At 50.4% G+C, this 26,579-nt stretch overlaps 1 protein-coding gene across 6 annotated transcripts in view; it reads right to left on the bottom strand.

Annotated features, from left to right (window-relative positions):
- LOC135915024 (5'-AMP-activated protein kinase subunit gamma-1-like) overlaps nucleotides 1-26,579 on the bottom strand; it is a 411,044-nt gene that overhangs the window by 207,093 nt on the left and 177,372 nt on the right. For all 6 annotated transcript variants that reach the window (XM_065447981.2, XM_065447978.2, XM_065447979.2 and 3 more), the window contains exon 4: nucleotides 24,210-24,237. In XM_065447981.2, coding sequence (XP_065304053.1) covers nucleotides 24,210-24,237 — 28 coding nt within the window. The remainder of the gene's footprint in view (nucleotides 1-24,209; nucleotides 24,238-26,579) is intronic.

Below are 26,579 nucleotides of genomic sequence, written 5' to 3'. Positions count from 1 at the left end.
CATGAGCGGTGAATATAAAACACGAAATTAAGGTCAGTTCTCAGTTTATAAGGCCCGAATTGCATCAACAGTATTATTATTATTCGACGACGCTTGTTGTTTTCGCGACAATTAATGATTTATTGTGCCGTGTAGCTTTCATTCCACTTAACTTTGTAAACGTCCCGCCGAACTAGGTGCTCTCAGCGAGTAACATTTACAGTAAGCATTTTTACCACTATACTAACGATCGTGTTGCTACCACAGCTTGTAAAAAAAAAGGAAGACAAAAAGAAAAACATAAGAGGGCGGGGGGGGGGAGGAGAGGGAGGCTAAGGCTTTACCACTTCCTGCCGGCGTCCCCCTTAATGTCAACTCGCAGACGTGAAGCCCTGTGCCCCAACAACGCGGCACCTCTACTCTTGTTTATTGTGGCGCGCCACCTCGCAAATGCAGGACTGCAGCGCCGGCCCAAGCGCTCGTCGGGTCAACACTGCGGGCGCGGAGCAGACGTATATATACGTCGCGCACAGCACGAGCAAAAGCCGTGCAGACAGTCCCAGAGCAACGGGGCTGTACAGGAACGGGCAAGAAGAGTAAATAGGATTACCTCACGCCTCGACGTCCGGCTAGGGTGCCTCGATGTCCTCCTCGCCCGCCGCTCCGTTGGTGAGAAGGACATCAAGGCAGCCTACGTCCGGCTGCCGCGTCGCACCCCCGGAGACAGCAGTACAGCACAGGTGCGGGAGAGGGGGGGGGGGAGGGGGTACGGCGCTGCATAATGCAGTCCACGCTGCCCTCAGTGCGCGCCGCGCAGAGCATGGCTCTCGAAGGACCAGCCGGAGTGCTGGGCCCTGCGGCGCGCGCACTGTGACATACCCGTGCAGCGGTGTATAGACGCGCTCTCTCTCTCGGGCGATGGCAGACCCGAAAAAGCTCGTTCATAATGGAAAAGCACTCGGCGCCCACGGATAGGGCCTGGCATACATCGGCAGCGGCATTACGAGCGGGCGCGGGTCGCCGAGTGTTCCGGCGCGATTAAGATTTCAGAGACACGCGCGGCTTATTTCCGCACGCCCGGCCGCGATGGCTGCCGCAGCGAGTTCGGCGGCGGCGACCCCGGAATAAAGGTGGAAATGTGAAACGAGCCTTCGTCTTTGTCGTATGTGAGAGAGCGAGGGGAGAAAGGGAAGAGAGCGTGGCACTGCTTTTCTTTCTCTGCTCATTAATCAGGCACGCTTAACCGAATACATGCGCGACAGATGGCGCGGCACAGAAGTTTATTTATTAAAGGAGCGGTTGGCGACGAAGTCTGCTGCAACGCTGCACACAGCAGCAGGCAGAGCGCGCCGCGAGAGCCGTTATTAAATACGAAGGCTCTCAAAGATTGAGTCGCGGGCCAAGGGTTCTGGTTAATTTGGTGGAATCAAACGGCGTCCAGACTGCTTTAAATTCTGTGATTGAGTGAATAAGAACGTATATATACAAACTACTGCAGTGCCCATGGTACAACTCATCCTACAATTTTACTACAAATTTAAATGGAACACATGAGGGTAGTGCAGATTTGCTCCTCTGGCAAGTGCACGCTATAGCCCGGCTTTGCAGCAGATTACTTGTCGTTGATAGTTCCTTTCTACGCACCTGTGCCTGACATTGACATACGCCGCTTGCAGCTAACAAACGCCAGCCGAGTGAGAGATGAACACCAGAGCGTTCTCTTCAACGGTGGAGCACACGTAGCAACATTAGGATGTTCCCTTTAGCAATGGACTGCACGTAGCAGTACGTTTGCTATACTTTAAGGTCAACGTCATGCCGACAAAGAAAGATTGGGCATGTATGTAGGCCGACGCTGGGCCTACATTGACACTGCTCCTTGTGCTATACAAGGCTGCAGAGTGCCTCAAATACGGTCTTCCTCTCTTTTTACTTCTGTCTTTTTTTTTTCTTTTACAGCTTGCTACATTCGTCTAATTGCGTGAGTCCGCGCCGCCGCTTCGCGTCGAGGAAAGTCAACACCGCGTGCAAAGCCAACACCTCTGTCGTGCGAAGAGATCCGCATCCGACTTTCCGGCGAGCGCGCACATGCACACACACGGTTGTTGCATAAGAAAATGGGGAACGAGGAGCTGCAGCGCAGCGTCAACGCGCTTCGCTGAATGCACGCGTGCAGCGCGCTGCCCAAGCCCGAAGTGCGCGCCTACTCGCCACGCACGCAACGTACAAAGTGTACAAAGCATAGCGCCTGTCAGTGCATCAACAGTGACTCCTTCACAGGCGCCCATATAGACGCGATTCTAATTAGATTTGCGAGACTGGCACGCGTGCGCTTGGACTACTTAAAACACCTCAATGCGAATACGTGACGCTCAAACGTGGACGAACCGTCGTTGGGTTTGCCCAACGCGAGCGGTTCAAGGAAAAACGCACGTGTTAGTGCCGAGAGAACGAACTCCGATAGCATTAATCAGAAAAAGGACGAGAAGTTCGCAGCAACGTGTTTTTTCTTCACTACTATTTCGCTTTGTTTCAAAACTGCGCGCAGTCTGACCTAAGTCCACTGCGCACCGACAAAGAGGACTGCAGCTAAAACGCAGTTAGGTCTTCGAAGCTGCGAAACACGACGTGCGAGTGTCCACAGGAGGCCTCTCAACATAAAAGCCCCAGCGCAAGCTAAAAGCAGCTTGGTGCCCGGTTTGTTAGAACTCGACACGAAGGCTAAATCACGCTGGCGGTCTACAGTTGGCTTGGATTCACGAGACAATGTGCGAGCGCGAAAGGACGAGGACAGAGATAGAAACAGACACACAGCGCTGTGTGCGTTTTCGTTTCTATCTCTGTCCTCGTCCGGTCGCGCTATGCACATTTTGTCGACCACACTGGAACGCTGGATGCCGATGGCGATTCCTTCTTGCGGCAGATTAGCACAGACGTCCGCCTCGGGCGAGTCAAGTAACTTGCACGCGGCAACAGGTGCACTTCTCCCACCCCTCAGCAAGAGTATTTTTATTTCTTCTTCTTCTTCTTTTCATTCTCTTCTTTCCTTTATTCCTTTATTGGGAGGGTGTTCTCACGGGATTCGTTATAATTTAAGAAGCGCATTCTCACACTGCAACAGCCGCTCTCCGATCCAGTTATACCTCCCTCCCCCTTTCCCCTCCCGACCCGCGCGCTACGCAAGAAGCTGAAGAAGCCGCTCTCCGAAGCGTATTCAGCAAGCAGCGCACGAAGAACAAGTGACCTGCGGATCGCATCAGGAAGAACATTATCCCACCGCTACAGAGATACAGAGAGAGCGCCTTCGCGCAACACCTCATTCTTTGCGTCACCAGCGCGGTCCGACGAACGGCCGACCTTGCGACACCGGGAAAAAGTGTCGCGACCGCGTCGCGTATATACGCGGCGACTAAACGACGAGGTGCGGCCGCGCCCCGCGATGCGTCGCCGTCGTCAGAGCAGCGGCAGCGGGCAAAACACGGGACCCGGTGGCGCTATTAATAGCCCATCGCGCTGGGGTGTGCAATTAAGCGCGCCGTGGCGGCGCAATACACGCGCGCATCCCGCACGCGCCGGGGCTACGGAAAACCGAGGTTGCGCACGCCCGCACGTGGGGGCTCCCGTCACGGCCCAGTCGCCGGCGTTAATGGCGACACGGTGTCGCTTTCGAGCGCGCCCCGAACGGCGTCGACGATCGAGCAGAACGACGCCCCGGGCACGCACGCCGACGACAATAGAAAGCGGGCGCGTGTGAACGCACTATACGGTGTGACCTATATGGAGGAGGAGTCGCTGCTTGCGCGTGTAAACAGCGATCCCGCGACAGGCTTCCCTGCCGTTCCCATCTGTGAAGCCAAAGGCCGAAAGCTGGGGCGCGGGCTAATGACACGATTCTGTCCCAATGCTATATTCCTTTTCGCGCTTCGTCTTAGTGGGGCCATTCACGTTTATCAACGGAACTGGTAAGTCGTGAATGGTTGGTCGTAGGAAAGAAAGAAAGGAATCGAGCAGAAGGAAATCGCACATTTCGTCGACGACGCTGAATTCGGTTTCAAGAAGGAGTCCGCACGTTCTTGCAGCAGGAAACAAACTGGCACGCGAGCCACCAGAAGAAAATCTGCATTGGCATTCACTCATTGAATTAATCGAATGTTTCGTCTCGCCTTCTTAATATCTTAGGTTACTTGTAGGTAGCAGAGTCACAATATGAGAGCGAAATTACCCCAACGCGAAATAACATGGTGAAATTATACCGCGTTTTAATGCGACAAATTCAATACGCTCGCAAATTGCAGCGCCGTTTCGGGAGTGGTTAGCAAGACAGCTCCGTATATATCATCAACATCGGAAAGGGATGGGCTACCGCGTGACACTGCCTTGGGCCCCTTTTGGCCTGGGTGTCGCCCAACAAAACTGTTGGGAACGAAACCTCGTGACTGAATTAATTTATTGATTGATTCAATGATTGGCCGCGATATCCTCGATGCGCGGTTATGTCAGCCCAGCGCATTGTTAGCAACCTACACGCCGTGACCGTTTTGCCGAAAGCTGAGCGAACTAAGCACTCGATTGTTTAATATAGGAGAGAGAAGGCGAAAAGTGGAATCCGCATTATAAGAGAAGCGGCAATGCATGTCAAATACTTCCCAAGTACTCCGTCCGCACTCCAGCTCTCTGGCGTGACAAGGCCCGCCGAATATCCGGTCGCGATTATCTAACATTCTCACTGGCCGCTTCTCGACATTTTTGCGATGTCCGTGTACGTCACTGCTTCTCCGTTGCGGTAAGTCGGTACGACAATTACGTCACGATCAACGGAGTACAGGTTCATAGCGGCACTGGCGGGGGCCGACTGCGTTGTCCTTGCCCGCGCAGCCATATTGCCTTGCACGCACATGTAAAACAGCGAGAGAAGCCGCGGCTGCGACCGGAGCGAGAGAGTGGGGGAGTGTGCTCGTCCACTGCGACCGCAGCTGCGCGTCCCGAAACCGCGCGCACGCAGCGTTGCCGGTTTTCTGCATTTCACTTTAGCCGCTGAACGAAACAGCCGAAGCACGCCAGACGTGCGCGACAGCTGCAAGGCCGCAAGAGCTGCACGCTCCGTGTTTTTTTTTTTTTCCTGCTTTCGTAACGATCATCTTTGCACCCGTATGCGCGAGCATGTATGTTTATGTTCTATAAACGGCGCGCGTCTGGAACCACATCGACGCACACAGTGCTTTTCTGGGAGTCTCCGAGTTCACCCGCGTGTAAGTGATGCCGTGAGCGCAAATAATTATGAATGTGCCAATTTTTCTTTCTTTACCTCGCCCGAATATTTCATCTATGGTTTTGTGCAGGCACGAGTAAAAAAATGTAGTAACCGTAACCACTCTAAACAGATTACGTGCCTTTTCTTTCATTCAATACTGATGAAAGAAAACAGCAAAAGGGGAGGGGGGGTAGGAGGGTAGGAAGACAGCAGAGACGCAATAAGCAAGCAATAGCGCTCATCACAAAGATGTGTTCGATTATAAAAAAAATTACCGACGATTACGTTACTTCCTAATGCGAAATTTGAGCGCAGCAAATAAGCTGTTTCACCTTTTCGATAGATTGAGGCAAAGAAATCGAGCAACACATGTATGCGCTATCACAGAATTTTTTTTTTATTTTTCACACGTATTCCTTTAACAAAGACTCCATTAACAGTTCTTGACAGTCATGAAGGAAGCTTTGTGGTCGGAGAAATAGACTGATATATGTTCGACTTGGTACACCAATGCTTGATTCTCAAAGACGAGATCTATACAAGTGCCTCGCGAGGTTGTCACAGCCGTGGGACGCGTTACGAGCGAGAGGAACGGGATGTTCTCCCGCATAAGTGTTAGGAAATTGCTGTTTGTCTTTATGTCAACATTAAAGTCCCGCACTACTAACATCGGTGTGGATCGATGGACGGTTAATGCGAGTTGCAGGAAGTGCACGACGTCTTTCGTGAGTGCGGTAGCGGACTCACGAAAGCGGTATCAGTCGGTCGCTGCTAGCGCTGGGGGGATGAAAGGGGGGCGGAGCTGGTTATGAGGCCGACGACAACGCGAAACCCAGGAACGGACGCCAAAGAGCCATTTGTGTAGCCAGCCCTCCTCCACAGTCTCTCCTCCTCCCTTCCATCATCCTCCCTCGCCCGGAGAGCCGACAGCGCGCATGCGCGGCGGCGGAGCAGCGGCGCATGCGCGGCGGCGGAGCGCGGCGGCGGAGGCGAGGTGGTTACGAGGCCGACGCCGTCGACGACGACGCCGACGACGACGACGCCGACGACGACGCGAAACCCAGGAACGGACGCCAAAGAGCTGCGCTCTAAAATACGCACTCTAACACAGAGCAGAGACGTAGAAAACATGCGACGGTCGAGTGAGCTGAAAAGTTATACACTACTCCAATAACACGCGCGAGAAGGGTAACGTTTATCAAACTTGCAATTAATCCGATCGAACATCGCGAACTCCGCCACAGACAACGACAAGCGAATATTATAGCTTATCACCATGTGAACTGCTTCTGTAACGCGCCTTCATGCGCAATAGAAATCAATATATGAGTTCTCACTCGCTCCTCCCCCCCCCCCCCCCGGGCACGGCGCGAGAATGTGGCTGCTATTTGCTTTTGATGGAACGCGTGCCCTTCAACGGTTGAAGATGAGCCACTTTTTGTTAGCAAGCCCCCCCCCCCCCCTCTCTCTCTCTCTCTCTCTCTCTCTCTCTCTCTCTCTCTCTCTCTCTTCCTCCGCTACCGAGTGTTGCATCACAGGCTCCACACTTAATGTTCCCCGACGCTAATGGCTCACCGCTAACACTAATAACACAAATAACGTGGGCAGTCAAAAAAAAAAAAAACGGCGAAGAAACAGCTACCGCGCACGCCTCTCTCTTAATGACAGATTTGCACTGCTTGACAAGGACGAAGCGTTACGGCGCCACTGAAATGGGGCTGTTTACTACGAGGCGCAGCACTTGCGAAGATGTTCGAGCGCAAACGCTCAACGCTAGCGACGGTGGAAGTGGGGAGGGGGTCCTTGGACTTGAGCACTTCCTTCCCGAGTACTTTCTAACGACAAAACAAAAGAAAAAGGTAAGAAAAAGAGGGAGAACGAGTCCGCGCTGCGGTGAAGCAGACTTTCCCCGTGGCGGCCGGTGGAGCGAGGCGGTCCGCCCGGAAAAGAGACGACGAAGTCAAGGTCCTCACTCTCTCGCCGATAATCGCCGTCGGAGGAAAGGTGCCCTCCGTGTGTGTGTGTGTGTGAGGGGGGGGGGGGGGGCATACGGATCGCGTTACTGCGCCCTCTTTTCCTCTTTCACCTAGATGAACCTGCCTGCGAGCCAGTACACCGACGACGACCGGGAGCGGCGGCAGAATGGGGAAATGGGACTCATACGTTATTAGCGTCGCCGACGCTGGGACAGCCGCGCTCTCGGAGGAATGACGACGCACCGGCAAGAAGCGTTCGCGCAGCGTCGGTTATCACGACTGTGACAGTTTTATAATAGTTTGTAATAGTTGGTGACGACATAAGAGTGCGGCGGAAGGTACACCCTGCTAGTAACAGCGCGAAATGTAGACAAGAGACGAGACAAGAAGACACCACAAGCGCTGCGCTGCACCACAGCGCTTGTGGCGTCTTCTTGTCTCGTCTCTTGTCTACATTTTGCGCTGTTACTAGCAGGGTGGAGGGAGGAGGGAGGGAAGACAAAAGAAGAAGGCAGGGAGGTTAACCAGAATAACGTCCGGTTGGCTACCCTACACCGGGGGAATGGGAAAGGGGAAAGCAAAGATCACAGGGAGAGAGAGGAGGGAAGGAAAGATGGAAATTGCGGCGAGTTCACTGACGCGTGTGGTTTTACAAAAATTGCCTTAATAGTCACAGGTGGTCGCACAAACCCGTCGTCCTTAAGAAACACAAAAGTGTCTTCACCGCTTTATGGGCCGACGGGCGATGGGGGCGGTGTTCCAGCAGCACCTGCACAGAAAGCGGCCGATTGTCCAGTTTTTGGAAAGCTTTGGCAAGTTCTTGTCTCTCTAGGGCATATCTTGGACAGTGGCACAGCAGGTGGTCGATGTTTTCTTCGGTGTTTTTGGTGCTTCAATGGCTGAGTGCTTGACTAGCAGGGTGGAAAACCAACAAGCCCAAGCTGTTATTTTAGGAAAATACACCGTCGTCCAAGAGCTCAAAGAGAAGTTTTTCGCGGCTTATCGGCTCATCCTCTCACACCAACAGTGGTCTTCTTTGGTATTCTAGAATGGTAATTTACTAGTACAACTGCACTCATTTTTTTTTTTTTTGGTCTTTAGTGCCCCTTTAATCTCCCCGCACAGAAGCGTAACGCACCAACGAGGTTACCTTCAACTGCAGCAGCTCACTCTGAAAAGTAGTGTCTGTGCATGGGTCGTGATCTTTAATCCGATACGGCAAACCAAACAAGGCCCCAAGACGTCCAAGTCTTCACAACTCAGGCACAGCGAAGAGGATACGAGAAGGCCCCATACGATGCCTCTCTTATAGTACATACAGCACCGGTCGGCAAACTGTTGCTAACTCGGCCGATTACACCATCGTTGTCAGCAGACACGCCGAGCGCCAAAAATAAACAAACGGGAATTCATTAAGGCAGCGCGTGATGCTTTGACAGGGTTCTTGCTTATGTGGGCAAGCAGCGAACAATGACGCAAACATCGCCGCTTTAACTTCGGCACAGCAGACGCTGGCGCACGCGCTGCAGCGGAAATGCAGTTACAACTTTTACAGCTCGTTCCGTTAGCTGAACGCATCCGCGCCGACCTCTAAGCTCCCTGCCGTAGCTGCACTTTGAAGTGCAAGAGGGAGAAGAGAAGGGCGGGGGTGCACCATTAAATATTTGCGAGCTAAAGGGCAAGGCAAGGGCGAGCTGAGTTTGCAGACATGCCAAGGAGGCCTATACTAGCGTGACACGAAAAAACAAAGTTCGTTGACAAAATTAAGCACCCGGTTACCAAGCGCTTAAAGGAGGAACCGCGGCAAGCTCAGCGGCGTTTTCTTAGCCGTGATAGTTTAGTGAAGCGCACTCACCGCACTAAACTGGAAAGCAAAACGGATAAGTCGACGCTTCGGCTTAATTGCCTTGGTTTTTTTTTTCTTTTCTTTTTTGAAGCCAGCAAGTGAGTTCTCTAGACATACCAAGGGGCGGTGATGACATTCGAACAAAGTGTGAGTGAGATTTGGTGGCGCCGCTGGTTCGACTACCGCGATCGATCACAGCCGCCTGGTAAATATCGAGAAAGTTGTCGACAGCGTCCTTGTCGTCGTTGTTGTTTCCGATCCTTCTCGTATAGGTACTTCACACAGTTTGCCTCGCTGCGGGACCTACAGCCGTCCGCCCAGGTTTGACGACCTTCGTCGAATGCGCGCTCTTTACAGTCCATTGAACTCGGGCGCCAAGTGCTACTGCGACCTAGCGTGCAATGCGAGAATGAGCGTCAGCTGCTCCGGCCCGCGCTCAGCAACAGGCGCAGCTGCTGCGACGGAGAGCCATCTGTCCCGAGAAATGACAACCGCGTGTACTGCAATCTCGGTGCATGCGCCACTGCACTGCGTCCTCGATTAAACAAAGCCGCACCGTCATACACGTACAGCTAGTTGGCTCATCACGATCGAGACTCGCACTATCAAACCTCCGCGCTCAAGAACGCCGTATACGTTACCCCCCAAAAATGACATTTGTTCTACTGCTTGCAAACGAAGGTTTCGAATGCAGCTTTTCGCACGCAAGAGGAGGACGATGAGACCGAAACACACGAGCGCAGACTCGCAACGTTGTTTTATTTTGTACAATACAACATTCATGTCCTACCAACATGCCCAAACAGTCACCTTAGTGAAGGTTTTGAGCAAACGAGTGAGCTGTCTTTTAAAGCGAAGCTTTCTTTGCCTCTTCTAACTATTTTGTGGGTGCTGGATGCTGCCATCTTGCCGATTATATACGACTTGGGTCCCTTCTCGCCGCTGACTATATCTCCACGAGCAGACAACTTAGGCCACTGGGCATGCGAAACTGGGAATGTGAAACTGGGAATGTGGAAGTGGGCATGTGGAAGAGGGCATGTGGAAGTGGGCATGTGGAAGTGGGCATGTGGAAGTGGGCATGTGGAAGTGGGCATGTGGAAGTGGGCATGTGGAAGTGGGCATGTGGAAGTGGGCATGTGGAAGTGGGCATGTGGAAGTGGGCATGTGGAAGTGGGCATGTGGAAGTGGGCATGTGGAAGTGGGCATGTGGAGCCGGACAGGTGCCCGAATAGACAAGCAGAACAAGAGGCGAGAAGCGAGGAAGTCGGCGACAAGAGCAGCTGAGCGTGGAGAAATAAGTAAACGTAGCAAAGTTCTACCAAAGTGTGCATTAAGCGAGGAGCGTTGAGTTGCAGGGCATTGAATAAATCGGCAACAGAAGCAGCCGACTGTACTGTAAACAAAGTGGACGAATTGGAAATAGAGCGTTAATTTCGAGAGGCGCGTTGAGCCACATAGAAGGGAAGAAGAAAAAGTGAAGAGAATGTCTTTGAAATTAGTTTTTATACTTTAATTTCGCGTAGGATTTCAACTTTATCCTGATATAAACTTCTCTCAAGTTTTATCTCTCTCTCTACTCTCCCCTTCTCCCCCTATTGGGTTAACCACTCGCTTCTTGTCCAATCCCCCGTAGTGGGCATGCGAAATGCTACTACAGGGAGCAAGCAAGCAAACTAGAACATGAAAGAAAGCTTCGCTTATCACCGATTCTCGCTTACGCGTGAGATACGCTGAATTTTCCTTTTATTTATTATTATTATTATTATTGTTATTATTATCTCTTTTTTGAGACCTGCTGATTATGCTATTCCTTCGCAAGCTTATGTAACGGATGATACCGTACTGAGAATAGATAACAGCGTCCTAATGAGAATGGCAAGCTTGGAAACGTACAGGATGGGTTTGAAAATGCGGTTATCTATCGCACGGCCGGTATTAACGGGCTCAAAAACGCACCAAAGAGCAACGCTAAATCACTGAAAAGCGTCCTTGCGAAATCTCATTTTCCTTCATTTGGCGGAAAACGGTTGATCATGACAGAAGAAAACGAAAAAAAAAAAGTCTCGAAATTTTTTATTAGTTTATTTTGCTCCTCAGCGCCGATGAGCTAGCTGACGTCACAGATTTCAATTCCTTCTTCTGCGTGTGGACCGATATGGCGCAAGAAAGGTACCAGACAGCTTCCAGATTGAATACTTTTTGTTCGTTCACAAGTGCAATGCGGCCTTTCTTTAGCAGTTAACAATGAACCATACCAGAGTAGGCGCTGCGAAAATTCCTGACGCCACGCCAAGCCGCTACGGGAACTCCAAAGCGGCGCTGCCACTAGCCTTTCGCTTTTCAGCCTTTGCTGCATTTGTAAAACCCCGCCACGACGGCAAGATTGATCGCTTTGCTATTGCGGAAAGGTGATATAGTTATACACTTCAGCTTAATAATTACATGTCTTAAGTGTCCCTTTAAGATTTGCCAAACGCTTAAAAGAGCTTCGCCAAACAGTACATCTGCTGCTCGTAGCTGTTATTTCAGGCGAGCCAAGAGAACATGCCACTAAGCCGAATCACATTACAGTCAAAATTACGGGGTTAACGCCAGGCAGCAGCACGCGGATTATTCGGGGCGCGGCAATACACGAGCGTTTGTCCAATCGGCCCTCATCGAAAATGCGGCCGTCTAGCTCAGGAATCGAACCTATATACGGCCTTGTGGTGCGCCTGCTACCGCCAGCTCGTATGGGGGAAGGCCAATAGGGCAACGAGACAAATGAGACGACTCCGATCTCGTAGCTCCGTAGATGAACAAAATGCCGATTTTAAAGAAAGGCTGACATATGGCGCCTGCGTTACGCCGTCATGACCAAGTATGCCGCGCCGCTAGGAGCAGCGTCATCGCAGAAGAACGACAGACGCGATTCGGAATCTCGGACGCGCGAGCAAATTGTCGCGGCGAGAAAGTGCTACTGGGGACAAGCGGAGCAGCTGTTCATCTCCTAAACATATGCAGCGCGAAATGCGAGTGCAACAAAAGTGAAACTGCCGAGGCGCGCCGGGTCACCCGTTTCTTTGTTCACGCACACCGCGCAAACACGACCACGACAGTTGGCTTCTTATTGAATTGCACTTATTTGGTGAGCACGTGCGCTCGAGAAACAACGACTCCGGCCAGAATTTCGCGGCGCCGAAAAAGAGCGAGAAGCTTGTGCAACTAAACACGCCAAAAGAGCAAAGGACTGAGAAAGGTACTGCTCCTCCGGCACGATCAAACAGACGAAGCAGTACGAACACGTCTGCTCGATCGAGCAGACGTCGTGCGATCAAGTGTGTACGCGAAGCGTTACAAAAAAAAAAGTTGGCGCGGTAACTTTTCCAATAAGATGGTGCTTGCGCAACTCTCGCTCAGCTGCTGTAACTGTAGAGTTGCGGAGGTAACGCAGGAAGAGGCTCTCGCCCTGTTCGCGTTATAGACGCCACTGATGTTCAATTCCTTCTTTCCTGGCTACAAATGTAGAGGCTGGCCAGAAACACAATTACGAGGAGGGCCTAGCAACAACGCCCGTGTCGTTCGCTGGCTCAGTTAATGTCTGTGGAGATTCGCCTGCCTCGGAAAATTACTGTCAGGTTTCTTGTTGTTGCTATTTTCTTCACATTCAGAAAGAGAAGCTTACGTAAACGCATACAAAAATGCAAGAATGAAAAAAAGTGCATGTATTGTACACCTTATTAAATCAAGCTGGCTGGGTAACTATGTAGCCGCCCTGTTTCAAAGGGCACGCCAACGTGCGCAAATAGCCGACCTTCCAAAAGCCTTGTAGAAAGCTCGAAACGCCCCTACAGATCTTTCCTGAACAGTGAAACGTATACGATAACTATGATCTTGGTGAAATTAAAGTTTCGTGGCCACTTCAAAGCTCCTGTCTTCTGAAAGTCCGGGGCGACAGATTTAGCGATAACGCGCAAATCTGGCATCTCTCAAATTTCCGGGGCACCGAAAAAAAAATTGCTGGCCCTCCCGTAATCGGGAGTAGATGCAAGCATGAAATGGCAACCAGCAAAGCAGATTGGTTGGACATGATACTAGCCACAATCTTAAAATGGGTGTAGTGCATGTTCGCGACGTACGGCACACCCCACTGAACCACACCAAGGCATACGGTGAACCGGTCCACATGGACGATTCCCAGCTAGAAGAAGAGAACTGGCTGAAGCCGGCACGGCAGGCAGCAAAAGACGCCAGGGAGAGAAAGCGCACTGCCCAGCTAAAGAAGAATGAATTGAGTTGGAGTTTTACGCACCAAATTTGCTTGATTCAAATTGGTATAATGCTGCTTTGCTTCTGTTACAGTGTTTCGTGCATTTCTTTACTAGTCTGATTGCACAGCCTAAACTAACTTTTGGGTGCTTGAAGAGTTGTAGTGGTCTTTAGCGTTGCCATTTATTTTAGAGCTTATAGGTGTGTAAAATCACCCTCTTTTAGTTTGTTTTTGTTGTCACACTTTCTACCGTATTTATTGTTGTTGCTGTTACAATACTTGGTGTTGTTGTATTGATTCATCTGAAGTGCATGTATTTTTGTATTAGACGAATGTAATTCGCCTCCATCAAAATGCGGCCGCCACAGCCGGGATTTGATACCGCGACCTCGTGCTTAGCAGCGCAACACCATAACCGCTAAGCCACCGCGGCGTGTAGAAGTGCCTAAGTAGGCGCCACGCAGCGTGGCGCCATCTCCCGGGGCGACGCAAAACCCGCGCCACGGAACTCGCGGACCGCTGGCGTTCAGCGCTCAGAGCCAAAAGATGATGAAGCGTACGGTGCCCTGTATCTGCGTTTTGAACGTCGCTATTGGACATGAAAAATAAAACTTTTTAGTAGAAGTTACAGCTTGAGTGATATTGTGAAAAACACACTAGGAAAACCTCGGAAGCAACATTTTTTATAACTTATTTGGGAAATAACAAGCGTACGTAATGTGCTCCTGTACAAAGGGTTGGTGGCCAGAGAACGCATTTTCTGAAGTTTTGACTGGTTGTCCGGATGTTCTCGTTTGAGTGCCCGGATAACGGCTCTGGCTTTTGGCTAAAGGTCACCTGAAGGTCGCAGACAACAAGAGCTAAAAGCACTTCATGCTTAAAACGAAACTTTGCACCAGTATACAAAATTGCGATATTACGCCTGTGATTAACATAACAGCGCTGACAATAGGGCGAGAAAGAAAGATGGCACAAATGGAGGAAAAGCTTGCACAGAAACTTGCACCCCTAGACGCTGAGACCAATAAAAGATGCGGTAACGCCCCGCGCGTGCGCTGTGGCTTGGAAACTTTTGACGAGTACTGTAACATCACTGGCAAACATTCACGGGGCGCGGGATCAGACAAAAACTAAATTTCTCGCAGCCTACACGTAGTATACGCGGGACCTCGCGCTCAGCAGTAGCTGACCAAGCCCGGAAACCTAACTTATATAGCTATCGAGTTTCCATCTTTCGCTCTAAGCTAATTTTTAGCGCAAAGACGTGATAACAAAAAAGACAAGACGGAACGCTGACTACCATGTTTAGACCTGTAAACATGAGTTGATAGCCAGCGCTCTGTCATGTACTGTCCTGCTTTCATTTCCTTGAGCGAGAAATAAGTACTGCATCAAACCAACTATAACATATCAATCAGCACATTATGGTAAATTTCATCTTCCCTCATCTTCTTAACGGAAAATGTAGTCAGCGATGTGCGCCACCGAAGCCGGCGTTATGCTCGCATGAAGGACCGCTCACGTACCAATCCGTGACGCTCCTCTCAAGCTTCGCGCACGGCAGGCGAAGCGCAACGCGGGGTACACCGCGCGCGGCATCAGCGATATACACGGGCTGGTGGGTACGTTACCGATCCAGTGCTGCGCGTCCTCGCTGTATCGCCGAGGCGTCGTCGCACCGTCGGGGCCGGGTCGCAGCAGGGTGGCCGTGCCGTGCACCTCGTGGCTGCTGTGCCGCCGCTGCGCGTACTCGTGCAGCATGCTCTTGAGCATGGTGACCAACATGCTGGCGCCACCGTCGCCGCCGCCGCTGCTGCCCGAGGCGAGCGGCATCCACCATCCGATCACACAACGGTCGCACTGCCGCACTACCCCCACCCCAAGCACGCACGCACACTTGGACGCACGCACACGAACACTCACGCCGAGCACCAAAACGCGAGCACGAGACGGTCGACCCGGCCGGATGACACCCTCTAAAACACGCAGCACCACTCAAGAACTCGGCACCCGGTCTGCGCCCGTCGCGCAGACTCTACAGTCAAAAACAATGCCGCAAGTTGAGCGTCTCCGACACCACACACAACTCGGCAGTCTTGATCTCAAGCGCAAGCTTCTTGCTTTTTTTTTTTTGCGCACGGACGTCTGGAAGGAGCGGCAATCCAGCTGGAAACGACTGATTTCTCAGGTTGGAGCAGCCCGTCAACGATGCATTCGAGGGAGCGAGCGAACAAAAAAGACAAAGCTGGATCTGCTGCTTTCTTCCCCCGTTTCCTTGTTCGTTTTCTTCCGGTCTACTTCAGACACAGGAGGCAACTCAATTAGCAAGTCGCCACCAAGCGCAAGTTACGCGGGACAAGCACTCCAGCTTACGAGGGATGCTGCACAGGCCACTGAACAAGTCAAATCAGTGCAGCACAGCTGAGAAGACAGCGCCAACAAAACTTCCCGCAGTGTAACTCACACAGCTCTGACGGAGACAGTCCGCTCTTAACGACGCCGAAGATCAACGCCCCCGGCAGCAGCCAAACTCTTCGCCGCTCTCATTCAAAGCAGCGGCGCAGCGCACACGGTAGAGAGCCAAGAGCGCGCACTATCGCTACGCTGGAAAACGCGGCGGCGCGCCAGATCCCCTGCCGGCGGCGGCTGCTGCAGCGGCGACGACGACGACGCGAATCCCTCGTCGCTCCGCGAGCCCCTGCCGCGCAGCGCCGGCAGCGAAGTCACCGGCGCCCGAGCGGTGGCGCTGCAGCGGTGGACCCTCGCCGGATCGGGGCCAGCAGAGCGCACACACCTTCAGACGGCACAGGCCGGAGGGGGAAAATACCTAAACGAGAGGGAAAGCAGCAGAGCACACAAACGCAGGCGCTCTCTCTATAACGGCTGCGGCAGCGTCTCGAAACATCGGCTGTTGCTGTGTGCCTGTGTGGGATACCGCGGCAGCTCATCCCCCGACAACAAAAGACGTGCGATGCCTCCTGTCGACCCTCGAAACAGTTTGCGGGCTTCCCGGCCGCTCTTATGTGCAGGCATTTGCCGCTCCCGAGAGAACGGCTCGCTCACGCACATGTTTTACTTTCATCTTCCCGTAATATCAAGTCTTCTTCCAGGTGGATAGCTGCCCCGTCGTCTTTCACATTCTCTCCTTGGCAGCGCAACTACGACGGTAAATGCTCACTTAAGCAGGTGCGCGCTGCCGTATGTCGCCCAGAATGGTTACTGTCTGCATAGGAAAATGTCAACGGCAACCACGATTACTGCGCAAAAGAATTGAAGCAAGAAACAGATATACAACTGCTACACGAATTCTTTTTTTTCTGTGATGATGAAAAGGTCCTCAACATCTGTAGTGTTCCTTGAAGTAAAGTGGACATATTCATCTTGTACAAAGTGGTAAGTAAGATGGAGGCATATAAAGGGCACTGCCTCAATTTGGACACTGCATGGTTCTGGCGTGGATCTCCTTGAGGATTTCGCGGTGTGCTAAACAAAGCAATCGTTCAGTCATTATCCGAGGCGAAACCAAAATATCATGGAACCAAGAGTCAAACTAAATGTGCCTGCCAATGTTGGGCGGAAAGAAAGACGAAATGTGGCCGACGTGGAAGAAATATACCGACTCGGATCTCAAAGACAACGTTTTTAAGAGCTTGATCGTTTGCGCGCCAACTGGCGTTAAAAAAAAATAAAAAACGTGATCTGAAACCGCAATGAATTTAGTTATAATCTGAATGTTCCCACAATTACATAAGTCCGATATCTACCGCTGTGGCCAAGCGTCGAACATTTCATTTTCACGCAGATCTGGCTGATGGTGTTACCATGCGCTTGTTAGCAGTTTCCTGGTCAATTATGGCTGGCGATAACACAATAACTGTTAGCCGTAACCAGTGGCAATACGGATGGGACGAGTCTTTAAACAGGAATTTAAGGCAGAAAGCTGGGCGTGTTGGTGGTTATTCGTATAAGGGTACTTATATAAGTATGTATAAGTATTCGTATAAGTCCCCTTACACGATTAAACAGGAAGCAAGCGCAAGTCTTGCCAAGCCAACAGGAATATTTATCGATCATGCGATAAGACACGTAGGGCTACATGAACTAAGTTAACGGTAAAATGACGCTCACTCGACTCGATACGATCCGACCAGACCCGACAAGGTATTCTGCATGTCCCACAGCGTAACAAAGGAAATGACAGGCGCCGCTGTAAAGTTCCCTCTTCAGAATAATCATTCACCTCATGAACTTCTAGAAAGCGAACATTGATCGCAGTGCAGGGGCGACCTTGTAATTTGATCACACAGGAAAGCGGCTACAGTGTCCAGAAACCGAGAAAAGAGGGCGTTTCACCCGAAAGGCAAAGCATCGATTGCGATAGCAAATTAGTAGACAGCTCTACGAAGTAAGCTAAGATAGTAGTTTATTCGGCCGTATAAACTTGTAAATATTCACTTACAAACTAAATTAACAAGCATGGTGTGCACACGCAAACATGAACGCATCTCGATGACCGCGCACGCTCGCCGTCAAAACGCTGGAGTGGGAAAGCGCGGCAGCAGCAGCGAGCGAATTTCGTGCGGCCTCTCGCTTCAACGCGAACTAAGCGGTGAGAACACAGCGCACGTAAACATATTAGCACTCGGCGCATTCTGTCCTCATCGCAGACCGCTTCCAAGATAGGGCATGGGCGGCCGCGCCATACGCTGCCGCCGCCGTCCTCCCCTTCTCCCCCGTCCTCCTCGGTGCCTTGCGCGCGACGGAAAACGGTGCGCTTCCTCCCCGCTTTGCTCCCTTGCGCGCGCGAGATTGATCCACCGTCGCCGGCTCATCCTCGCACGTTTTGCGCATAGCGATTGGCCAGTCACTAAAAGTTCCAGCGGAGGTATTTGCTGACCTTTTCCTCTCTCCTCCATCCAGTGACGCCACAAATGGCGACCTTCCTTCTTTGACAAGTCACAGTACCATAACCGCTTCCTACGGTCCAGCCTGCCAGATGGACGAGGCAGACTACACTTTTGAAGAGCTGCAACACGCGCTCAGCCTCTCCAAACGCCGCACTGATCCAGGTGAAGATGGTGTGACGTATCAAGCATTGCGGAACATTGATAACAGTTTTCGTGACGGTATATTGGACGAGTATAATGAAGTATGGAGAATCGGTGTGGAAAGAAAATCCTCCGTGGTGATACCAATTTTAAAGCCTGGGCGCCTTGCAAGACACCTGAAGTCCTACCAGCCAATATACCTAACCTCAGATGTTATCAATTAATGGAGCGAATGGTCTATGGTCAGGCTATAGAAGCTGGACTTTTTCCCTGATGTCATGATTGGCTTTCGTCGCCGTCGTTCAGCTCTGCACAGCATATCAAACCTTGTCCCTGCGCTCGAATTTGCTAGAGAAAAAGTGCATTCCGCCTACATGCTCTTCCTATACATAGAGCAAGCTTTCGACTCAGTTCCGCATAAGGCGATTATTTTCGCTCTTGCAACCGTGGGAATTTCAGGTCGTCTGCTCCGCTTTGTGCACAGCTTTCTATCGGAGCGCCGGATGAATGTGTGGGTCGGAGAAATAACAAGTGAATCCCGAAATGTGAAGTGCGGTGTCCCACAGGGCAGCGTTTTGTCGCCGTTTTTGTTTAACACTGTACCCGCCGCGCTTCCAAGTCGTTTGCCTCGGGACAGAAGTGACTTCCCTGTGAGCATAGCTATCTAAGCAGATGACATTGCTCTGTGGATAAGCGGCCCTTCGCATCTTGGTCCGCGGCTTCGTGCAAGCTTGCGAAGAGCTCTAAACGCGACTTCAGAGTACAGGGGTGAGGTTGGTCTGCATGCACATATCACCTGCTAAGTCGGCTGCAGTAGCATATTACCCTAAACAACGCGCTTGTCGGACAATGAGCCGACTGTACCTTGACGAAACGCGAATCAGCCGGGTGCGACAACACCATTATTTGGGGTTATTTGTGGATGACCGCATCTTTTGGCCTCCTGCCATTAAATTTGTACGACGCAAATCGCACTCCCTCCTTAAGTATGTGGCCGCCTTGACTGTTAGAGGTGCTGGCTGCGACCAAACAACGGCTCTCCAAGCGTACCAGTCATCTGTACTCTCAGACATGATGTATGCGTTACCAGTCCTGAACGCACCACCCATAGTTTGATGGCCCAAATGGAAGAGATCATCGCGTTGCCCTTAATAGTTGGATTACCTCGTCAGGAGCAATCTGTTGCATTACTCACTGAAGTGCACCAGTTACCCCTGAGGCTGCAAGCAGACCAGAGAGCTCGGTATCATATTGAGCTTCTACACCGCGCATCGAATGGTCAATTTCTCCTTGATCGTCTCATTCACCACCCGTTATCTTGCATGGTAAAAATGGCAGTTACGCCTCCACCTTCATAATATATCATGAAACACGTATTCCGCACTTACCTCACAATCCCTGACATATATAAAAAGTGTGATATGCCTGTTTCGGCAATATTCCAATTGTCTCAGATCTCCCATGTTCGAAAGATTTCCAGATTATTTTCAAGTATTCACAGATGCATCTGTACACAGCGACGGTCAAGGCGCCTTTGCAGCTCTTTTCTGCTCTTCGACTCAAGTACGACGTATCTTATAAATACCTCATCCAACTTCGTCAACAACTGCGGAGCTAGCAGCGATTAATGTTGCACTGAAATAAGTGCAAGAGGAGTTAATCACATCGATGGTCGCCATCTTAATGGAATCCCGTAAAGGTTACAACGCAGTCAGATTGATTGCCCAGTTGTGCGCAGTGTTACTGACTCTGGAAACAAAATTTCATCAGATGGGGTATCTCTCGTTTCTCAATGGATACCTTCACACGTAGGAATCGCCGGAAATGAAGAGGCTGATCAACTGGCTTCAACTTGCGCTCATAACAACTGTATCTGCCCTGAAATTTTGTGAAAGCTTGATGACGCTCGTCTGCTGAAGCGTCGCCACCTACTCAAGCAGCATCCAGACCAGCGCGTCGCAAATGGAACGTTCCCGCCCCGTGTTCGCGGTCGAGGCTTGCCTCGTCCCGCTAGAGCACTACTCAAGCTGAGGGTAGGCTGCATGAACGTGCGCGAACGTTTATACAGACAAGGACATGCGGCCAGTCCATCGTGTGCGTCTGGAAGCTGCTGCGAGACACTTCAGCACCTGATATTGGAGTGTCTCACTTTCAGTGCGCTGCACATGTCGCTAGTGAAGGACTATCATCTCCTTGGCCTGCGGTGAACGACACTCGACTAATGTTTGCACGCCAGTGGTTTTGCGTCTCGACGCGATCAGGTTCATCGCACTCTACTTACTTTTCTAGCGTTAACTGACTTAGGTTCACGTTTGTAGCGTCGATACTACTTCTATTTAACATTCTGTAGCAGCGTGATCTTCAGTGACCGGCCCTACTGTGTGTAATCTCTGCCGAGTGTTCTACTTTATTCTTTTAGATTTGTCCTGCTGCTCTTTCTTTCCTCTTTCCTCCCCTCCTTCCTATCTTCCATTTCTGTGTTGCTGTCACCTCCCTTCTGAAGAGCAGGCAGGCATTGTCCCCCTTCCGGTGGTCTGCTCCTCGCTTTCCCTTTCCTGTAAAATGTATATATGTTTTCAAAACAACAATAATAATAATCAAATTCAATAGCATGAACTAGAATAAAAAATGGAAGAAGTTAAAAAGCTGCCAGAAATGTAGTCTAGGCCCGGCTAGCTACGTGAGCTGTTCTTGTCTTCTTTTTCTCAGAACCTGGCTATATATACCCACCAGAAGAAATATTGTCTATTGTCTAGCTCCCGACAGAGCGGTTGGCGACCTGGTGCGTGACTAAGCTTCAAGGAACGTTCCCAAAGTGCGCAGTGCGATTCTTGCGAAACCTAGCAGATGTCGGCAAGGAAGGGAGAACAATTCGCCGCGCAGGTTGGGCAACTTTGCTGACGGCGTGACTTCTATACTTCAGCATCGAAGAAGACCACCTATAGAAACGTGGACGGAAATTGTACAAAATCCAGATGAGCAGAACCTCCATGGTTCAATTAATGCACGCACGTTCATCAGTTCCCATGGCAACGCCGAGACACAAATGGATACGATGCAGCTCATGCGGCAAGTCTCTGTTCAGAGCTTGGCGTTCCGGAACGTTCCAGGAGACACTCGCGTCCCGATGCGTTCACTTTCCCCTACGCGTGGGTCTCCCACAACAACTGACACATGATTGCAAGCTCGGTGCCTCTTTTAACGCGACAGCGTTAAGGAGCACGTGTCGCAGAAAAGCCGGTGTCGTCGGCGTTGGTGGCGTTGGCCGTGAGCGATAAATCCCAGAAGGCATTTCATAAATCTTTGAGTGGAGAGAGATAGCAAAGGCTTTCTTGGGCACGAACAGAGTTATCACACTACATGCTATGCTCACTATTTGCGCAGTACACAGAACAGAGTGAAAATATCTATACTCGCATAATGAAGATAGTGATAGTGACGAATTCATTAGGCCAGGAATAGAATTCCCCTCCATAAACAGAAGAAATCCGCAAAAAATATCCACTTTACGTACAAAGAGCATGACAAAGTTACGAATATACATATGTACACAACATGCGTCGTATGACCTGCCAAAACGTTGACAACTTGACGAAGCAGAACAAAGCACATAAAAGGTCACTGCCGCAGAAAAGTCAACGTGACATCAAATTGAGTTAAAAGAAAATACCACCTAAAGCACACTAAATGTCAACGACAAGATTACATCATCACGACCTTAGACGGCAATAAAAATTACGCCTCACAAACTGTTCTTGTTGATATTCTTGTTGTCACTGCCCGCAAGAAAATTGCGCAAGGATTTCACAGGTTCTCTTCGTTTACAGGTACAACAGCACGGTACAAGCACTTCCTCTGCCCACAGGGGGCGCCCATCGACAACGTAAAGACGACCACGAAATGTCTCCCGAGGATGGTCAAGTCGTGAATATTCGACGAGAATGTGCTACCTGCAGAAATCTTCTCGCGAAACTTTATTTTCTGGCTGTGTTGTTTTCTTGTTTAGTGCATTCTTTTTAAACTATAATATTGGGATAGCGGGTTATACAGAATCCAAACTTCCAAATTTGTCTCATTTAATAAACAACAACGACCCCACTCAGAACCGTTCAGATGAAGACACGTATGACGCGTGAAATATGAAGCTTTATAATCAGAGCCGATGCAAAACACCGCTTCAAAACCCAGTCGCCAGTATTGCTCCATTTTCTTTTCCTTTCCTGCAAGAGACAAACTACTTGCGTACCCCTATGAGGAGCGAAAGGAGCACGCAGATTCACTGCTAACCAGCTCACAAGTAGACACAGATGTTTATTCGTCTCCCGAAAGGTGACACGGCTATACGCAGAGCAGACTTCCAAATACCGAAGCGGTCGGCCTTTCGAAAGAGGTGCGCCTTACAAGCTCTTGTGTAATTCCTTTCCGGCTTCAGTAAAGCAGGATGGTTTACCCCGAATGAGGAAGCTGCAGCGACGGTCGAACCTAGTTTCTTACATAAGAAACTAGCTCCAACACGTAAGCTTGATGATGCAATGAATGCATCTCGGTTCGGTAGGTTACCTTTCTTGCACGCAACAGAGCAGCATCGGTTAAGCAGTCTCGGCCCTTATTATGGGTTGAGGATTGATTGACTCCAACCCTGCCTTGTTTGACAGCAAATAAAGAAAAAAGTACCGAGTGGCATTTGAAATGATTTGAGATCAGCGCATTGCTCGTGATATAACGAGTTTTCCTTTTAATCACTGCAGGTAAGCAAAAAGGCGCCCCGACACTAGCGGTGTTACTTCAGACGTTGACAATACGGAGGAGGAGGAGGGATGTTTGGTGCAGGTGGACCTCTACTTGCAAAAGTTGCCGGCAACTGCTCCGCCTGAACACCACCAGTCAAACGCGATATGGTCTGAAACACTTCGCAGTCCAGCTAACAGCACCAGGTATGAAACGCAAGTTGACTTGAAGCCCAATACGTTGGATGTTTTCCAAACCACGACGACCCACAGGGCTCGCCACCCTGTATCGCGGAGGAACTTCAGGAGCAGCCGAAGCCCCTCTCTCCTAAACATCCGATGTCTTCGGTGGGAACAAAATATTACATGCATTCGGCTAAACATCAGGCGAAAGAAGGACGCCGCGACCCCGCTGAAAGAAAAAACGAAAAAAAACGAGAGAGAGCAAAGAAAACCTAAGCGAACATATCGAAGTTTGGCACTGTGCCACCAGGCACTACAGTTCACTTGCGCCGACGCCAGTAATTGTTGACAGCTCCGGCACAGTCAACTGCTGCCGAATACCTTCAGTAGTTGAATGGCTTTCTAGCAGAGCGCGTAGTCAAAAAGGCAGAGCCACCTTTACAGGAGAAAGCACGTAAGGTTTTTTTTTTTCTTTTTATTACATAGATCGTTGGTTTTTTTTAAACTTTCCCTTCTAGCAGTTTGCTATACCTAAGTTATGTATAGCAAAGGTAGCATTCATGTTTACATGAATACTACCTTCGCTATACAACCTATACATCAATACTACCTGTGCTATAGGTAGTATTCATGTTTACATGAATACTACCTTATACTTTTTTTTAGCTTATTTTCACACTTAGCTGCAAGAGTCGATGACCTTCACTGACTAGCCTACACGTGCAGCATTGTCTGTTTTCTTTAGTTCGTATTTCCGTATATGATTGCATATACGAGCTCGTGTCAGAGACCCTTTAATGGTAACGGTGGTATTGGCACCGTCAGGCATTCTTCACCCCATCTATTTTGTTTTGCTCTATTTTCTTCACTTTTCGCAAGTCAAACTGGTACCGCTGTCTCGAAAAATACAAAAAAAAACAGACAGACAAAGCGTCTCGTCTACTCACCGTACTGGCTGCTGTTGACCTGGAACTTCTGCAAGGAAAACAAAAGAAAAGCGGAAGGAGGCACCGTTAGGAGCGCGCGGCCAATCGGAGACCGCGCTCATCCGGAGCGCAGCGCACAGCTCGTGAGCAGTGTTGCCACACCCGCTGTAGTGGCTTAGCGGCTATGGCATTGCGCTGCTAAGCGCGAGGTCACGGGTTCGGAGCCCGGCCTCGGTGGCTGCATTTGGACAGAGGCAAAAAGCGCGGACGCTTGTGCACCATGCATTGGGCGCACGTTGAGGAACCTTTCCCCCACTACGGCGTGTCTCACAATCGTATCGTGGTTTTGTTGAGTAAAACCCCAGAAGATAATGTAATTAATTTAAGTGTTACCGCAGCTACTGATTGATCAGTAGTTCTACTGACGCTCTTTCGAACATTTATTGATTCAGAGATAGAGCTTCGAAATCTGCCCGTTATTGTCGTCTTGCAGGAAAACGACGGCAAAATCTAGTTTTTTAGAAATTGTCAGCATCTTTTTACTGTTTATTTACAACTTTTTCAGAATATAACAGCTAAAGCGCTATCAACTTTTACTGCGCACGAGCAGTGTACTTACGTACTTATTTTTTAACATATTCCAAAACACACAGAACACTTCAGACTTCAGGCACTTTCAGATGTCCCCTCAGGCCCTTCCACAACTGTTTTGAAGGTTGGAACAAGGCGTGTTTTCAATGGTTACGGAGCTGTAGATTCCCTGTGCACCGCGTGGCTCTTCAAAATAAGCACCGCGCCAAAACATTTTGTTTGGAGGTCATTCTGTTGCGTTACTGCTTCGCAGATGGCACATTCTACGACTAAAAATAAACTCGGGACGCGCGCCGGCGAAGAAAAAAATGAAAGGATAAAGTCGTCCAAAACGGGTCATTCACCGGCATAAAGCGTCTACCAATTTCCACCGGTTTTTTTAAGCAAAAATTTACTTTTCTTTTTTTCTTTTAATGGTCCGTGACAACACTGCCCGTGAGCCGCGTCTCCGGCCGTCCGACGCGCGGGAATCCGACTACATCCCACGGCGTCGTGGCATCACGACGCCAGCCTACGGAGGCCACGCTCCGTGAGAGCGCTGCTGTTCTCCACCCTTACACCAGGACGCGAATACACAGTGCCCCGAACGAACAAAATAAAGCAAGGCCACCGGGCAACTGTTCTGCGCTTTCCGGGCTGCTTCTTCCCTGCGGGCGTTCATCCAGCGACAGGGAGGAAACGCCGTAATCTCGTTTTCGTCCCGCTGTGCGCAGTCTGCAGCGCATCGGCGAATGATCTCAGTCACCGGCGCCCGCTCGTCCGACTCGGACGTGGGACGACAAGCGGGCGCACGCGGGCGTTCTTAACGAAACAAAACTAAGCGTGAAAACAAGGGAGTTAAGAGTTAGGGCCAGCGATCGATAGGGTTATACCTGCGTGCAAAAGATCAAAGCCACTCGCTAAGTTACTTCCACCTAATCGAAAAGCGATCGCGAGAACCTAGTTTGCGAGAGGGCGGCAGTTTCGGCGAGTTGGGTCACAAAACATCATCGGTAGTTTCAGAAATATAGTGTACGTGAAGTTACGGAACGCTGTATACGCCGCGCGTACACAGAAGTGCGCAACGGGGACACCTAAGAGCCCAAGCGGTGCTCGCGTTCTGCGCATGCGCACCGAACGCTTCTTTCCGAAGGAGCCGGTCTGCGTGCGCCTACGTTCCCTTCGAGGCTCATTACTCACTCGGTCGCAGTTCCCGCCTTAGGGCACTCGCAGGTGAATGCACCAGTGCGAACGAAATTGGGGAGCCGGTTCCTTAAGAAACATTTCGAATGCTTTCCGTAGTCCCATGGCCAACTTCAATACGCACATTCACGTGGTCATGGACTCCCGCGTAGAGCTCCTTTAAGCGAGTAACAGAGTGCCATGAGTTACTGCAAGATAAACCGAAAGATGCCGCTGTCAGCAAGGTATGTGACATGTCTAACAGAAAACAAAGTACCTACACATATAGATAACGTGGGTCGGTTCAGAGAATAAGAACTGCCTGCGTCAATGACTTAGGCATTTAAGTGACAGCAATGTGAAAGATGTAAGAGCCTATTAATGCATCTAGGGAACCTATAGGACAGCTACATTAATACGCAATCCATCCGCGACAGATAAATGTAGCGGCGTCAGCAGGTGGCCAAACAGGCTTGGACGTTTGCACAACTTTGCTCCTATGTTCACAACCTATGTTCTGTCACGCGAAGCGGCGCCAGCAAATTTATCTACGAAGTATTTTGTTTTTCGCATCGGAATGGCCAACAACGCCTCGTGTCATAACTGTGGTCACGAGGAGACCCATCAAAGCACTCTGTG

This window comes from Dermacentor albipictus, chromosome 1 (genome assembly GCF_038994185.2).
Source record: "Dermacentor albipictus isolate Rhodes 1998 colony chromosome 1, USDA_Dalb.pri_finalv2, whole genome shotgun sequence".
Lineage (NCBI taxonomy): Eukaryota > Metazoa > Arthropoda > Arachnida > Ixodida > Ixodidae > Dermacentor > Dermacentor albipictus.
This window is presented reverse-complemented; position numbering and strand designations above follow the sequence as displayed.